Source organism: Scyliorhinus canicula, chromosome 4 (genome assembly GCF_902713615.1).
Source record: "Scyliorhinus canicula chromosome 4, sScyCan1.1, whole genome shotgun sequence".
NCBI lineage: Eukaryota > Metazoa > Chordata > Chondrichthyes > Carcharhiniformes > Scyliorhinidae > Scyliorhinus > Scyliorhinus canicula.
Genome location: NC_052149.1, coordinates 60,188,108 through 60,205,042, shown reverse-complemented (window position 1 = coordinate 60,205,042; position 16,935 = coordinate 60,188,108). Strand labels below are relative to the sequence as shown.

General features: G+C 45.4%; 1 protein-coding gene across 3 annotated transcripts in view; it reads right to left on the bottom strand.

Moving 5' to 3' along the window:
* The window catches only part of tm2d1 (TM2 domain containing 1), an 89,130-nt gene that overhangs the window by 52,256 nt on the left and 19,939 nt on the right, over window positions 1-16,935 (bottom strand). For all 3 annotated transcript variants that reach the window (XM_038794320.1, XM_038794321.1, XM_038794322.1), the window contains exon 4: window positions 8,328-8,419. In XM_038794320.1, coding sequence (XP_038650248.1) covers window positions 8,328-8,419 — 92 coding nt within the window. The remainder of the gene's footprint in view (window positions 1-8,327; window positions 8,420-16,935) is intronic.

The window sequence follows — 16,935 nt, the reverse complement described above, 5'->3', positions numbered from 1 at the left end:
AGGGCTGAAGCGCTTTGATCTAGTCCGTCATTTGTGGGATCATGCAATGCTGTCTATAGAATGCTGCTTTTGCTATTTAGCATGCCTGTCGTCCTCACCAGGTTGGCATCTCATTTTCAGATATACCTGGTGCTCCTATACTGCCCAATGAACCAGGGTTGGTCTCCAGGCTTGCTAATAATGGTAAGCTGAAGGAAATGCCAAGCCTTGATGTTATATTGTCATTGAGTACAATTCAGTTGGTGCTGATGGACCACAATGACTCATGAATGACCAGTTTTGAGCTGCTAGACCTGCTCTGAATCTATTCAATTTAGAGCAGTGGCAGTGCCACACATGATGGAAGATGCGATTTTGTTTCAATGAGGATTGTGCTGTGATCAGTCCAACCAATCATGTCACAGGCAGGCATCTGTCTCTGACAGGTAGATTGGTGATGACAGGGTGAAGTACGTTTTTCCCCTCGTGTTGGATCTCTCACTACTTTCCGTAAGTGAAATCTGAAGTGATGACCTTCAGGATTTAGCCAGCTTGGTCAGTAGCGATGTTACCGAGCTACTCTTGATGATGGACATTGAAGTTCTCTGCTCAGAGAACTGTGCTCAGTGCTCATTCCAAGTGGCTTTCGACATGGAGGGCTACTGATTCATTAAGTTAGTCTCAATAATAGTGATTATGAAACCCTTGTTGATTGTTGTTAAACATAGAAAACAGATGTAGGAGTAAGTCATTCGGCCCTTCAACCCTGCACCACTATGGCTGATCATGCAAATTCATTATCCCACTCCCGCTTTCTCTCCATACGCCTTGATCCTTCTCGTCGCTCGGGGCACATCCAGCTCCCTCTTGAATATATCCAAATAAATGCTCCCAACCGCTTTTTGTGGTAGTGAATTCCACAAATTCACAACTCTTTGAGAGAAGAAGTTCTTCCTCGTCTCATCCTGAATGGCTTACCCCTTATTCTTAGGCTATGATCCCTTGTTGTGGATGTCCCAAATTGGGAACAGTCTTCACTCAACTAGCCTGTCAAGTCCCATCAAGATTTTATATGTTTCTATGAAATCCCCTCTCCACCTTCTGAAATCCAGTGAGCACAAGCCCAGTTGATCCAGTCTTTCTTCATATGTCAGTCCTGCCATTCCAGAAATGAGTCTGGTGAACCGTTGCCAGACACCCTCAATAGCAAAAATGTCCTTCCTCAAACTAGGAGACCAAAACTGCACACAATACTCAAGGTGTGGCCTCACCAAGGCCCCGTAAAACTGCAGCAAGACATCCCTACTCCTATACTCAAATCCTCTCGCTATGACGGCCAGCTTTCCTCACCGCCTGTTGTACCTGCATGCCAACCTTCAGCGACTGTTCCACCATGATACATAGGTCTTGTTGCACCTCCCCTTTTCCTAAACTGCCACCATTCAGATAAGAATCTGCCTTCCTGTTTTTGCTACCAAAGTGGATAACCTCACATTTGCCAAGTATTTGCCCACTCAGCCAGCCTGTCCAAGTCGCCCTGCAGCCACCTTGCATCCTCCTCACAGCACACACCGCCACCCAGCTTAGTGTCGTCTGTATCTGGTTCACTAACGTCCTTTAGGGAAGTAAGTCCTTACCAGATTTGGCCGGCATGTGAATCCGGACACTAACAATGTGGTTGACTCTAGTGGCCATTCAGTTGTATCGAACCGCTATGATATCTAAAAGCAACTAAAACAGCCGGACCACCTGGCATTGACCTGGTCACTGGAAACAACAATGGAAAACCAATCCTACTGCCCCAATTGACCCTGTAGGTTCTTACTAACATCTCTACTTGTGTGAAAATTGGAAGAACTGTTCCACAGACTAGTCAAACAACAGACTGACATCGCCATAATCACTGAATCATACCTTAATGCAGCGTCCAAGACACCACCATCACCATCCCTGGGCAGATCCAGTCTTACCGGCAGGACAGATCCACCTAAGGTAGCGGCACTGTGGTTTAGAATTTTTAAGCCTGATAAATTAGTGCTCCTCAATGTTGAACACACTGAATGTGTCAAGGACACAGAATGTACTTATAATAATAATCTTTATTGTCACAAGTAGGCTTACGTTAACATTGTAATGAAGATACTGTGAAAAAACCCTAGTCGCCACATTCCGGCGCCTGTTTGGGAACACAGAGGGAAAATTCAGAATGTCCAAATTACCTAACAGCACATCTTTCGAGACTTGTGGGAGAAAACTGGACCGCAGACACAGGGAGAACGTGCAGACTCTGCACAAACAGTGAACTAAGCTGGGAATCAAACCTGGGACCCCGGCGCTGTGAAGCAACAGTGCTAACTACTATGCTACCCTGCTTGGGCCCTTCATCAAGGGTGGCTCGGTAGCACCATTACTGACCATGCTGCTTGCGTCTTAAAGGGACTTCAGCACATGGTGAGGGAACATTCCACTCAACTTTGTCTTCACCAATCTACCTTTCCCAGATGCATTCCCTTCATTGTCTCGTTGTGCTAAATGGGATGGATTCTGAACAGAGTCAGCAACTCAAGTTAAGAGATCATAAGGCATTGTAGGCCATGAGCAGCAGCAGGATTGTATTCAATCACAATCTGTCACATCAAGACCCAGTGTATCCCCCACTCTACCGTTACCATCAAGCCAGGGGATCATCCCTGGTCCAAGGGACTAAGGGGCTGGTTTAGCTCACCAAGCTAAATCGCTGGCTTTTAAAGCAGACCAAGCAGGCCAGCAGCACGGTTCGATTCCCGTACCAGCCTCCCCGGACAGGCGCCGGAATGTGGCGACTAGGGGCTTTTCACAGTAACTTCATTGAAGCCTACTCGTGACAATAAGCGATTTTCATTTTTGAAGAGTACAGGAGGGTATGCCAAGAGTACCAGAAATCATTGAAAATGAGGTGCCAACCTGGTGATGCTACAACACGGAAATACTCGCATGCTGAACAATGGAAGCAGCATGTGATAGACAGAGCCATGGGATCCCACAACTAACCAATCAGATTTAAGCTCCGCAGTCCTGCCACATCTAGCTGCGAATGTTGTTGGGCAATTAAACAACTAACAGGGGGAGGAGGTTCACAAATATCCTCATCCTCAACAATGGGGGAGCCCAGTACAACACTACAAAATATAAGGCTGAAACATTTACAACCATCTTCTGCCAGAAGTACCGAGTTTATGATCCAACATGGCCTCCTCGTGGCCCCCGCATCGCAGATAGAAGTCTTCGGCCAACTCAATTCACTCCAACATAATATCAAGAAATTGCTCAAGGCACTGGCTATTGCAAAGGCTATAAGCTCTGACAATATTTCAGCAGTAATACATAAAATTTATAGTGCAGAAGGAGGCCATTCGGCCCATCGAGTCTGCACCGGCTCTTGGAAAGAGCACCCTACCCAAGGTCAACACCTCCACCCTATCCCCATAACCCAGTAACCTAGTAACCCCACCCAACACTAAGGGCAATTTTGGACACTCAGGGCAATTTATCATGGCCAATCCCCCTAACCTGCACATCTTTGGACTGTGGGAGGAAACCGGAGCACCCGGAGAAAATCCACGCACACACGGGGAGGATGTGCAGACTCCGCATAGACAGTGACCCAAGCCGGAATCGAACCTGGGACCCTGGAGCTGTGAAGCAATTGCGCTATCCACAATGCTACCGTGCTGTCCTGAAAGACTTGTGCTCGAGGACTAGCCACGCCATTAGCCAAGCTGCTCCAGTAAATTTATAAATTGCTATCTACTCAGCAATGCCACAAATTGCCCACTTATGTCTTGTCCACAAAAAGCAGGACAAATCCAACCCAATCACTTACTGGCCCATCACCATACTCCTGATCATCAACAAATGATACAAGGAGTTGTTGACAGTGCTATCAAGTGACACTTACTCAGAACTAACCTGCTCACTGACACTCAGTTTGGCTTCCAACAAGGCCACTCAGCTCCCAACTTCATCATAGCCATTATTAAACATGGACAAAGGAGCTAAACTCCAGCGGTGAGTTGAGAGCAACTGCCCTAGACATCAAGGCAACATTTGCCCAACTGAGTGTGGCACAAGGAGCCCAAACAAAACTGGAGTAAATGGGAATCAAAGGTAAAACCCTCCACTGGTTGAGTCATATCTAGGGCAAAGGAAGATGGATGTGCTTGTTGGAGGTCAATTATCTCAATTGCAGGACATTGCTGCATGAGTTCCTTAGGGTAGTGTCCAAGGCCCAATCATATTCAGCTGCTTCATCAATGACCTTCTTTTCATTATAAGGTCAGAAATTGGGATGTTTGCTGATGATTGCACAATGCTCAGCACCATTCGCAACTCCTCAGATACTGAAGATACCGTGTCCATATGCAGCAAGACCTGGACAACATTCAGGTTCTGGTTGATAAGTAGCAAATAATATTCCTCCACTTCCAATAAGAGATAGTCTAACCATCTCCTCACGATATTCAATGGCATTGCCATAATTGAATTCCCCCAGGGCAGCACGGTGGCACAGTGGTTAGCATTGCTGCCTACAGTGCTGAGGACCCAGGTTCGAATCCCGACCCTGGGTCACTGTCTGTGTGGAGTTTGCACGTTCTCCCCGTGCCTGCGTGGGTTTCACCCCCACAACCCAAAGATGTGCAGGGTAGGTAGATTGGCCACGCTAAATTGTCCCTTAATTGGAAAACATTATTGGGTACTCTAAATTTAAAAAAATAATAAAAAAATAAAAAAAATAATTGAATTCCCCCACTATCAACATCCTGAGGGCTACCATTGATAGGCTTCAAGCACAGGTCAGAAGCTGGAAATTCTATGGCAAGTCACCTCCTGACTCCCAAAGTTGTCCACCATCTACAAGGCACAAGTCCAGAGTTTGAAGGAATACCCTTCACATGCCTGAATGAGCTCAAAGCCAACAACTCAAGAAGCTCAACATCATCCAGGACAGAGCAGTCTACTAGATTGGCACCCCATCCATTGCCTGATATATTCACTCCCTCTACCACCGATGCACAGTGGCAGCAATGTGTACCATCTATAAGATACACTGTAGCAACTCACCATGGCTACTTTGACAACACATTCCAAACCTGCGACCTCAACCACCTGGATGGACATGAACAGTAGCTTTGGGGAGGCAGTGGAGTAGTGGTATTGTCACTGGCTAGTACTTCAGAGACCCAGGGTAATGTTCTGGGAGCCCAGGTTCAAATCCCACCAGGGCAGCTGGTGTAATGTGAAATCAATAGAAAATCTGGAAATAAAAGTCTAATGACCAACATGACACCATTGTTGATTGTCGGAAAACCTATCTGGTTTACTAATGTCCTTTAGGGAAGGAAATTGGCTGTCATTTTCTGCTCTGGCTTACATGTGATTCCAGATCCATAGTAATGTTATTATGGGCCAGAGTTTAGAAAACACCAAAATATATCATGGAGTTCACATGACCCACAACTTTAAATAGATTTTGGTTATGGTGAGCACAAGGACCCACTTTACAGGTGTGATGCAACAGAGAGCTAAAGTATGTTTAAAACAAAACAATGTTTATTCTATGAAACCAGTTAACATTTTATCAACACATAGTAAACAGTTTATCAACTACCAACGCACGTAACTCCACAGATACAATACACGACAGATAACCCTTAATAACTTCCCAAACAACATCCATGAATTAAATCCTTTTTAAAATAAAGACAGCAGGTTTAAATGCTCTACAGGAAGAAGTATTACTTTAAAATTATAAATGATCTGGAGACATTCTTTAGCTTGTAGAGAGAGAGATCATTTTACAGTTGCTTGCTTTGAATACAGCTTACCACCTCTGAAAACAAAACCAAAAACACACTGCAGCTTCCAGCTCAAAAATGAAAGTGAAAAACAGACAACCCAGTTCCACCCATACACTGACATTACTGCAGCTATTTGATAAACACCCATTTCTTAAAGGTACATCGACCTGACAATGTGGTTGCCTCTTAAATGCCTTCGGGGATGGGCAATAAATGCTGGCCCAGCCAGCAATTCCCACATCGCATGAATGAATACAAAAAAGCTGCATGGGAACACCACAAGTTCCCTTCCAAGCCACAAACCATCCTATTGCCTTTCCCTCATTGTCACTGGGCCAAAATCCTGGAGCTATCTTCCTTATAAAACAGTGTTCACATGGACTGCAGCATTTCAAGAAGGCAGCTCACCGCTACCTTTTCCAGGGAAATTAGGGATGGGCAATTAATGCCAGAGGCGGCCATATTCCATGAAAAAAATGGCACAGCTTGCTACTAATAGGGCATTTAGCGTCACCACATATTAAGGGACAGGTGTAAAATTGTACAAATGAGCCGGATTCCCTTTGTAATAACAGCCAGTTGGCTTTTTATAACAATCCAGCAGCCAGCACACAAATTACGAGATTTACCGAAGTACAGTGAAAAGTATTTTTCTGCAGCTGAGGAACGTAAACAGTGTGTACATAGTAGACACAAGAAAAATCAACAGACAACATTGACAAATGGTACATCGACAAAACAGTGACTGGTTACAGTGCGGAACAAGGGGCTAAACAAACAAATAAATGAGCAAGAGCAGCATAGAGCATCGTGAATAATGTTCTCACAGGGAACAGATCAGTGCGAGGTGGAGTCATTGAGGAGTTTTGTAGCTGTGGGGAAGAAGATGTTCCTATGTCTGGATGTGCGAGTCTTCAGACTTCTGTACCTTCTCCCTGATGGAAGGGTCTGGAAGAAGGCAATGCCTGGGTGGGAGGGTCTCTGATAATGCTGTCTGCCTTCCTGTGGCAGCGAGAGGTGTAGACAGAATCATTGTGGGGATGGCAAGTTTGTGTGATATGTTGGGCTGAGTTCACCACAATCTGCAGTTTCTTGCAATCTTGGACCGAGCAGTTGCCATACCAGGCTGTGATGCAGCCGGTTAGGATGCTCTCTATCGCACATCTTTTGAGAGTTTAGAATACTTTGTATTTGAATTATCTGCTCAGGAAATAATCCATCCTTAAAAATTGGCAGCAAATAATCAAGAAGAAATAAAAAATGATGTGCCTACTGTTCTGTTTGCTTAGCTGATTTGCTTGGCTGATTGCATAAAGTTTGCAACCCAATTTATAATAAATTTGAATTAGCCACTATTGTACAACCATCAACTTATTGAAATTTACTGAAAGAAACCAAATTCATAAAACTAAAATATTTGAGGTTTCAAACATACGTTTGCAGTGGTTATCACTTCTCGGTGTCTCCACTTTTAACACAATCTTTTTACATTTGCTTTAGGAATCTACATATGACTGGAGAATTATTACAAATGTGCATTCAATTCTAGTTCTCCAAGCATATAGCTTTGACCATCATACCAACACATAATATCAATTAATATCCTTTGACAATATTTACAGAAAATCTGAGCAGATTGCTAAATTTTAAGTTTTGCTTTTTAGCTTGAACAGTAGGATGTTCTAAAATGAATCCAAATTCTAACTCTGTGATGGAGTCTCATGGTTACAAGCCTGTTCTACAAACTATGGTGACATATTGTCACTGGACTAGTAATCCAGAGACCCAGGGTGCTACTATGTGGATCTGGGTTTGATTCGCACCACGGCAGATGGTGAAATTTCAATCCATATAGAACCTGATATTAAAAAGCCTAATGATGACCTTGAAACCATTGTCAACACCTCTTCCCCCCCCCACCCGTATTAAAATGCCTAATGATGACCTTGAAACCACTGTCAACCACATCCCCGTCCCCCCAAATTAGGGAAGGAAATCTACCTTCCTGACCTGGTATGGCCCACATGTGACTCTAAATCCACAGCAATGTGATTGACTCTTAAAAATGCCCTCTTAAATGGCCTAAGAAAGCGACTCAGTTCAAGGGCAATTAGGGATGGGCAATAAATGCTGGTCCAGCCAGCGACACTACATCCCATAAATGATTTTTTTAAATGTAGTTGCAAACCATTTTATTTCCTGGACAATGCACCTTGGAATATGTCCCACGATGATATGATGTCTACATTTTTATGCAAACTATACATGTTTCATTATTTATTTTCTCCACTGCTCAAGCAGACTAGCCCAAAATTAAAGTTCCAAACTCAACTGGATTAGATGATGCCATAATAATAATAAACCTTGAAATCCTATCTTTTGATCAGGTTCCATCTGGTCACCATAGAAACAGCTAATTCTCTGCCATTTGCTTAAGTGCCAAATGAGTTACAAATGCATTCAACTGCTGGATGTCTTGGTGGCATTTGAAAACATTTAAATTATACTTGCCTAGTGCAGGATATCCCAAGTAGAATCGGTCTGCTCCGAGCCATCCAAGGAATAAGGAAAGGGCCACCGCCACTTTATAGGAGTAACCAGTTCTTTAACAAAAGAAAAACATGTTAAAATTAAAATCTTACATCTACAGATGTAGTGCTCACAGATTGGAATGGATTTAGAAACATTTTGCTAGGTTTACTAAGTTTACCTAAGGGAATCTTTGGACTGTGGGAGGAACCCCGAGCACCCAGAGGAAACCCTTACAGACACAGGGAGAACATGCAAACTCCACAGTCATCGGAGGTTGGATTTGAACCTGGGTCCCTGGCGCTGTGAAGCAGCATCACTGTGCCACCCCATTCAGTGATCGGCCATTTTGTGCTTCTCATCTTTAACTACGTGGATTTTGACTTTACCCGCTCAGTACAGCCTCTCTTTTCAACAAGTACAAGAGCAAGGATGTTGTAGTCTTCTTGCATATGACATTTGGTAGCGTTACAAAATTAAGCCCAAGTTGAACAATACCGTATTGTTCAGGTGAATTGCATTGAATCCTGTTTTATTCAAAACTCGTCTGGGCAGAGGAATCTGGGTGCCTTTGCTCATGAATCGCAGAAAGTCTGTATGCAGGTACAGAATGTAATAAGAAAGGCAAATGGGATGTTAGCGTTTATTGCAAATGGACTGGAGTATAAAAGTAGTGAAATGTTATTGCAATTGTATAGATTGTTGGTAAGGTCACATCTGGAATGTTGTGTCAAGTTTTGGTCCCTTTATTTGAAAAAAGATATGGTGGCATTGGAGGCGGTTCACCAGATTGATACCCGGGATGAAGGGGTTGACGTATGAGGAGAAATTATACAGTTTGGGCTTATACTCGCTGGGGTTTAGTCGGATATTGGGGGGGGGGGATCTCATCAAGGTATGTAAAATACTGAAAGGTATTGATAATTACTGTAGACCAAATGTTCCCCATTGTGGAGCAATCTAGAACAAGAGGTCACAGATGTAGGTTGAGAGGCAGTAGATTTAAAACTGAGATGAGAAGGCACTACTTCTCGCAGGGGGTGATGAATTTGTGGAACTTGCTGCCCCATAGTGTGGTGGAGTTTGAACCATTAAATAGTTTCAAGAGGGAGGCAGATATATTTCTGATTTAAAAAACGGATTAAAGGGATATGGGAAATAGGTAGGGAGGTGGCTTTGAGATCAGGAAGAGATCAGCCATGATCTGATTGAATGGCGGAGCAGGCTTGAAGGGTTGAATTGCCTACTTCTGCTCCTAATTCCTATGTTCCTATTCTGGTCTTGATCTTTTCTGTGACTCATTTCATGTGTTAACAGTACATCAGGCTGCTGTCCCGGATGACTCCACGGTACTTAGGGTACTTTCGTTCTTGACCGGTTTGCCGCAAAAGGGAGGTGGTGGCATAGTGGTATTGTCACTGGACTAGTAAACCAGAAACCAGGGTAATGCTCTGGGACCGGGGTTTGAATCCTGACACTGCAGATGGTGAAATTTGAATTCAATAAAAATCTGGAATTAAAAGTCTAATGATGACCATGAAATCATTGTCGATTGTCATAAAACCACATCTGATTCACTAATGTCCTTTAGGGAAGGAAATCTGCCGTCCTTACCCGGTCTGGCCTACATGTGACTGCAGATACACAGCAAAGTGGTTGACTCTTAACTGCTCACTCAAGGGCAATCAGGGATGGGCAATAAATGCTGGCCCAGCCAGCGACACCCACGTCCCATGAACAAATAAAAAAAAGGAAAAAAAATCTGACCTGGAGTTTGCTGTTCGTCATCCGTTTGCTGAAGTGGAAAGTGTTGATTGTGCTTTAAGTAGGGTTTGTGTGGAGATGTCAGTAGTTGAGATATTGCCCTATCACTTCCAAGTCCTGGGTCAGAGAACTTGCATTGTAGCTAGGCTTTGGAAATTTTTCATATTGAAGACCATGCAGAGGATTTTGGGAGGGATGAGGTATTAGCAGTTTTATCACACCTAAAAGTGGTTGAATCCCACTTGAGGCTCAAACAAGATGCTGTGAGAGGCAAGGCTGGGGATTGCAATAATTTTCAAATCCTCTCAGGCCATCGGAGAGGTGTCAGTGGACTGGAGGACAGCTAATATGGTACCATTATTAAAGCAGGGAAGTAGAAACAAACCAGGTTGTTACAGGCCAATGAGCCTAATATCAATGGTAGGTAAATGATTGGAAAAAATTGTGAGGTGCAGAATTAACCTGCACTTAGAGAGAAAAGGATTAATCAAGGATAGTCAGTATGGCTTTGTCAGGGGGAGCTCATGTCTAACAAACTGATTGAATTTTTTGAAGATGAGCCTGAATTTGAAGGTGTGTAGATAAAGGTAGTGCAGTTGATGTAGTCTACATGGATTTCAATAAGGCTTTTGACAAGGTCCTGCATGGGAGACTAGTCAAGAAGGTAAGTGCCCATGAGACCTTGGACAATTTGGCAAATTGGATCCAAAATTGGTTGAGTGGTAGGAGGCACGGGGTCAAAGGTTATTTTTGTGACTGGAAGCCTATATCCAGTGGTGTACTGCAGAGTTCGGCGCTGTGTCGCTTGCAGTTTATAGTGTACATTAATGATCTAGACATGAAAGTAGGGGGTATGAGCAACAGGTTCGCAGATGACATGAAAATTGATGGTGTGGTGAATAGCGAGAAGGAAAGCTTTAGATTACAGGATGATATAGATGGGCTGGTCAAAGGAGCACAACAATGGCAAATGGAATTTAACCCTGAAAACTGTGAGGTGATGCATTTTGGGAGTACCAAAAAGGCAAGTGAATACACAATGAATGCTCGGATGCGAGGAAGTACTGCACACCAATGTCCCTTTGATCCTCTGTACTTCCAGGCCTGCAAACCTCTCCTCCGGGTACAAATCCCTCACCCTCACCAGCCCACCTCCCTCCACTTCCTCTGCATGCCGTCCGTCTTCCCCGAATTAAACCCGTGGTTCCCACACATCGGTGTCAGCACCGGCATCCCCTCCATCCTAAAGTGTCTCCTCAACTGGTTCCACACCCTAATCATGGGCTACAGCACCAGGCTCGCTGTAAGCACCGATGTTACCATGGCCCTCATGCTGGACTCTCGACAGGACTCCTCCTCCATCCTAACCCACTCTAGCCCTTCTCCTTTCCATCACCGTCTCGCCTTCTCCGCATTTGCCGCCCAGTGGTAATGCAGCATGTTTGGTAGCACCAACACCCCTTTCTGCCTTTCTAATAGGGTCCTCTTTACCCGAGGTAGCTTCCCCGCCCATATAAACTCCGAGATCACTGCGTCCAGTTTCCGGAAAAAGGCCTTTGGGATGAAGATCGGGAGGGTCTGGAATACAAACAGGAACCATGGCAAAACGTTCCTTTTAAATCACCTGGACCCTCTCCATCAGTGTTAGGTGTAATGTATCCCATCTCGTAAAATCCCCTCTGACCTCCTCCACCAACGTTGTCAGGTTCCACTTGTGCATTGTCGACCACTCCCCTGTCATTTTGACCCATAGATACCTGATCCTATCTACCCTATCCCCAATCCGCCACATTCACTGGAAACACCTCACTCTTTCCGACATTCAACCTATAACCCGAGAAGGCCTTGAATCTCTCCAATATGTCCATAATTCTCCCCATACTCTCCAATCGGTCCGACACGAACCCCATCGACAGGGTCATAATCACGTTTAATCGTCTCCTGATTTACTGGAAAGCTGCCTGCAGTTTATGAAACCCGTTTTGTCCTCAGTGGCCACATCCCTCCATCCTCCCCACCACTGACTTGACCAAGACTTTCACATCCGTTTTCAGAAATGAAATGGGCCTATATGACCCACACTCCAACAGGTCCCCTTCATCGGGATTGGCTTAATCAACGCCTGGGTCAGTGTAATGTAAGCCTACTTATGACAACAATAAAAATTATTATTAAACATCCCCAGCAATTGCGGTGCCAACTCCATCGCAAATACTTTAGAACTTTGCCGGGTAGCCATCTGGTCCCGGGGCATTCCCCGACTTCACCTCCCTTATGCTATCCATCACCTCTCTCAGCCCTAACAGTTCTTCCAGTGTCTGTCACCCATCTTCATCCAGCCTTGGGAACTGTAGCTCATCCAAAAAACTCCCCATATCTCATTCCTCACCACCCGGCTCAGCCCTGTACACCTTCTTGTAATACTCCCTAAATGCCTCATTAATCTTCCCCGGCTCCGACACTACCCCCCCCCCCCCCCCACTAACCTGTCCGCACCCTCAGAATTTCCCTGAACGCGGCCTGTCTCCTTAGCTGATTGGCCAGCATGCAGCTCGCCTTCTATCCATATTCACACTGCAACCCCCTTGCCCTCCAAAGCTGCCCCATTGCCTTCACCGTCGTCAGCCTGTCAAACTGCCCCTGTAACCTTTTTCTCTTCGCCAACCCCTCCTTGGTGGGAACTCTCAAATACTTCCTGGCCACCTCAACTATCTCGTCCAAAGACCGTCCATACTACTCCCTCCTCCTCCTTTCCCTTTGCGCCTTGAACGAGATAACCTAACCCAAACCACCACCTTCAACGCCTCCCACAAAGTGGCCGCTGACACCTCTCCATTCTGATTCAGCTCCACATAATCTCTGATCACCGACCGCACCTCTCATAGAACCCCTTGTCCGCCAAAAGCCCTGAATTCAACCTCCATCCAGGCCTCTGTTCCTGCCTCGCGCTAAGTCTAACCTCCAACCAATGCAGCGCATGAGCTGAGATCACGATTCCCGCATACTACACCCCCACCAACACTGCTCGGCTCACTGTAAAAATGTAAATTCTGGAGTATACCTTGTACATGTGCGAGAAGGATTACTCCTCCCCCGGGTTCTTAAACCTCCACGGATCCACCATTCCCATCCGTTACATAAACCCTCCCAAATCCTTTGCCATTCTCCACCATCCCACCGACTTAGGACTCGACCTATCCATCCTCGGTTCCAACACATGGTTGAAATCACCCCCATTATCAATTGGTACGTGTCTAGGTCCAGGATCACTCCCAGCAACCCCTTCACAAACCCGTCATCTCAATTTGGCGCATTAACATCCCCTCCAACACCCTGCTCACTATCACACACCTCCAACCCGGGTCCTGCACTTCCTTGGCCCATACAAACCCCATCCTTTTGCCCAGCGATGGCCACCCCCCACGACTTTGAATCAAGCCCAAGTGGAATACCTTGCCAACCCATCCCATTCTCAACCTAACCTGATCCTTCACCCGAGGTGGGTGTCTCCTGCAGAAAGACCAGCTTCACCTTCAAACTCCTCAAGTGTTTGACCCGAAGACCTGAGACCTCTTCACCGGCCCGTTCAGTCCCCGCACATTCCATGTTATGAACGTTATTGGAGGCTTACGCCTCTACCCCATCTAGTGTCCGCCATCAAACCCCTTCCGATTCTGGGGGGGGGGGGGGGGGCAGTTACCCCCTAACAGACAACAACAACGATAATCAACCAATCCCCCCCAAAAAAAAACTCCTCCAGCCCCCATGATACCCGCATCATTCGACCTCTGTTATTCCAGCTCCTCCATCTCCCATCAACATTCAGTTCTCTCGTCCCAGGAGAGCCGGCTTCCACACTGCTGGGGGAGGTTCTGACGACAGGAGGACTGGAGAAGGGGGCAGTATCAGTGGTTTACGGGGCTATTTTGAAGGAGGAGAAGGCACCGCTAGAAGGGATCAAGGCAAAGTGGGAGGAAGAGTTGGGAGAGGGTATAGAGTAGTTCTGGTGTGAGGTGCTCCGGAGGGTGAACGCCTCCACCTCGTGTGCGAGGTTGGGGCTGATACACCTGAAGGTGGCGTATAGAGCGCACCTTACAAGGGCGAGGATGAGCCAGCTCTTTGAGGGGGTAGAAGATTTATGTGAACGTTGTGGGGGGTTCCACACAAACCACGTTCATATGTTTTGGCCCTGTTCAAAGCTGGAGGATTATTGGAAGGAGGTGTTTAGGGTAATCTCTAAAGTGGTGCATGTGAAACTGGACCCGGGATCTCGGGAGGCCATATTCGGGATGTCGGACCAGCCGGGGTTGGAAACGGGTGAGGAGGCAGATGTTGTAGCCTTCGCCTCGTTGATCGCTCGAAGGCGGATCCTGTTAGGGTGGAGATCAACCTCTCCACCCTGTGCCCTGGCGTGGCTGGGGACCTGCTGGAATTCCTGATGCTTGAAAAGGTCAAATTTGAACTGAGGGGAAGGATGGAGGGATTTTACAATTCATGGTGGTTATTCATTACGCACTTTCGAGAATTGGATCACATCGAACATTAGGGGGTTGGGGCTGGGAGGAGAGAGACTGTATGTGTTAATGGTGACTATGGGGGATTCCTGATTCCTCTTTGTCATTTGTTTATGTTAACATGCGGGCTAATGTTTGGGGGTTTGGTGAGAGGGTGGGATCGTTGTTATTGATATGGGGGTTGACATTACATTCGTTACTGATTATTGTTTATTGTTGGGTTTAAATTTGGGAGAAAATGTGAAAAAGGAAAGAGAATAAAAAAATATTTTTAAAAAGACATTCAGTTCTCTTCCAATTTAGCTTCCTTTATGTAGTCGTTGACCTCTTCTGGAGTTTCAAAATAATACTCCTGACCATCAAAAGGCACCCACAGTTTTGCCGGGTGCAGTACCTCAAACCGAATCTGCCTTCGGTGTCGCACCGCTTTGGCCTTGTTAAATCCAGCACATCTCTTTGCCAGCTCCGCACCGATGGCAGGTTCGGACCCAGTTCCCCTCCCATTCGCAGTTCCGCTTCTCCCTGGCCCATCGCAGGATCTTTTCCTTCTCCACAAACTTGTGGTGCCTCACCATCACTGTCCACGGAGGCTCCCCTGCTCTCGGCTTTTGCCTTAGGGACCTGTGCGTCCTGTCTACCTTTGGGGCCTTGTGCAGCAACCCCTCCACCACCAGACCCGCCAGCATCCTTGAAACGTATCTCGTGGCACTTGTACCTTCCACACCCTTCGGCAGGCTGACGATATGTAGGTTCTGCCTTCTGGACTTGTTCTCCTGCTCCTCTACCTTTGCCCTTAACAACTTGCAAAGGTCCTCCAGGAGCCCCACGTCTGCCTCCAATGCCACCACCCGATCACTGTGGTCCGACATCACATTCTCCATCTCCCGAATCTGCGACCCCTGTAGCTCGAGACATTTCTGAACTGGCTCCATCGATCCTTTCAAAGGTATTACCGCTCCCTTGATGGCCTTCGACTGATCTTCATGCATTTCCTTTTGCTGCTGGCGGAAATCTTCTCTAATAAACGCCATTGACTGCTCCATCTGGGTCTTTGTAACTGGCGACAATCTTTCCCCCTCCGCCATCGACACAATTGCTACTGTGCCGCAGGTCTTCTCCAATTGCTTGGCCAGGTCTTTAACATATTTCTGCCAGGTCTGGTTATCAGCAGGCATGCCAGGCACGGGGGGAACTTCTCCTCCACACCTTCAGATACACTTTCCTGTAAAAACTAACCCTCTTTCGGATAAAAAGAGCTCAAACCAATGCTGTTGAGCTGGAGCTGCCCTGTGTGCGATCACTCACTCCATGGCCTCCACTGGAAGTTTCATTTTCCATTATTAATGTCCTAGATTTAGTCTGTAGACGGTCAATATTTACTTAACTTACTCTTTTCCTTTTTAAGTGCCTACAGAAACTCTGTTTTTATATTTCTAGCTAGCTTTCTTTAATACTCTATTTTCCACTCTTTCTTTTTAGACACAGTTTGCTCTTTTTTATATTCTGTCCAATCTTCTAACCTGACACTAATCTTTGCAGCAATGTACACTCTTTCTTTCAATCTGATACTATCTTTAACTTCCTTAGTTAGCTACAGATGGCACTCCCTTCCCCTATAGACTTTCTTTCTCACTGGAATTTATCCTTGCAGAGTACTGTGAAATATCTCATTAAATATCTGCCATTATAGCTCGCTTGACTTATCCCTTAATCAAATTTCCTAGTTCACTTTAGCTAGCTGTCTTCATACTGTTAGAATGCCCTTAAATTTAACACAATATCTTAGATCCAGCCTTCTCCCCACTCGAACTGAATGTGAAATTCAACCATGTTATGAACACGGTTACTGAGGGACGCTTTTAGTATGAAGTCATTAATTAATCTTGTTGTGTGCAAATTACCAGAATAGCCTTCTCTCTGGAAGACTCCAGCACATACTGGTGAAAAATATTGTCCCAAATACACTATGAAGAGATCTATCAGCATCAATGTTAGTTGTGCAGACATTTCTGCATGGTCTGTTTACTGTTGTAAACAGCATAATTTTAATATTCAATTTGATAGTCAATCAGACTAAAAAGATAAGGTGCAGAGTCTTAGTCTTTGCAGCAGAATAAATCCCACTCAGAAATAATAAACACAAAGATCTGACTTGCTAATGCCTGATCCAGGAAGTGGCATTTTAAATAGTAGTGCTTAATACCGTTGGATTGCAATGAGAGTTACTTCGAGATTTTTGGAATTGGATGAGAAAGAGAAGCTGCATCTGTTCAGGCAGTAATTATCTTTTATAATCCAGATGTAAGAAATGT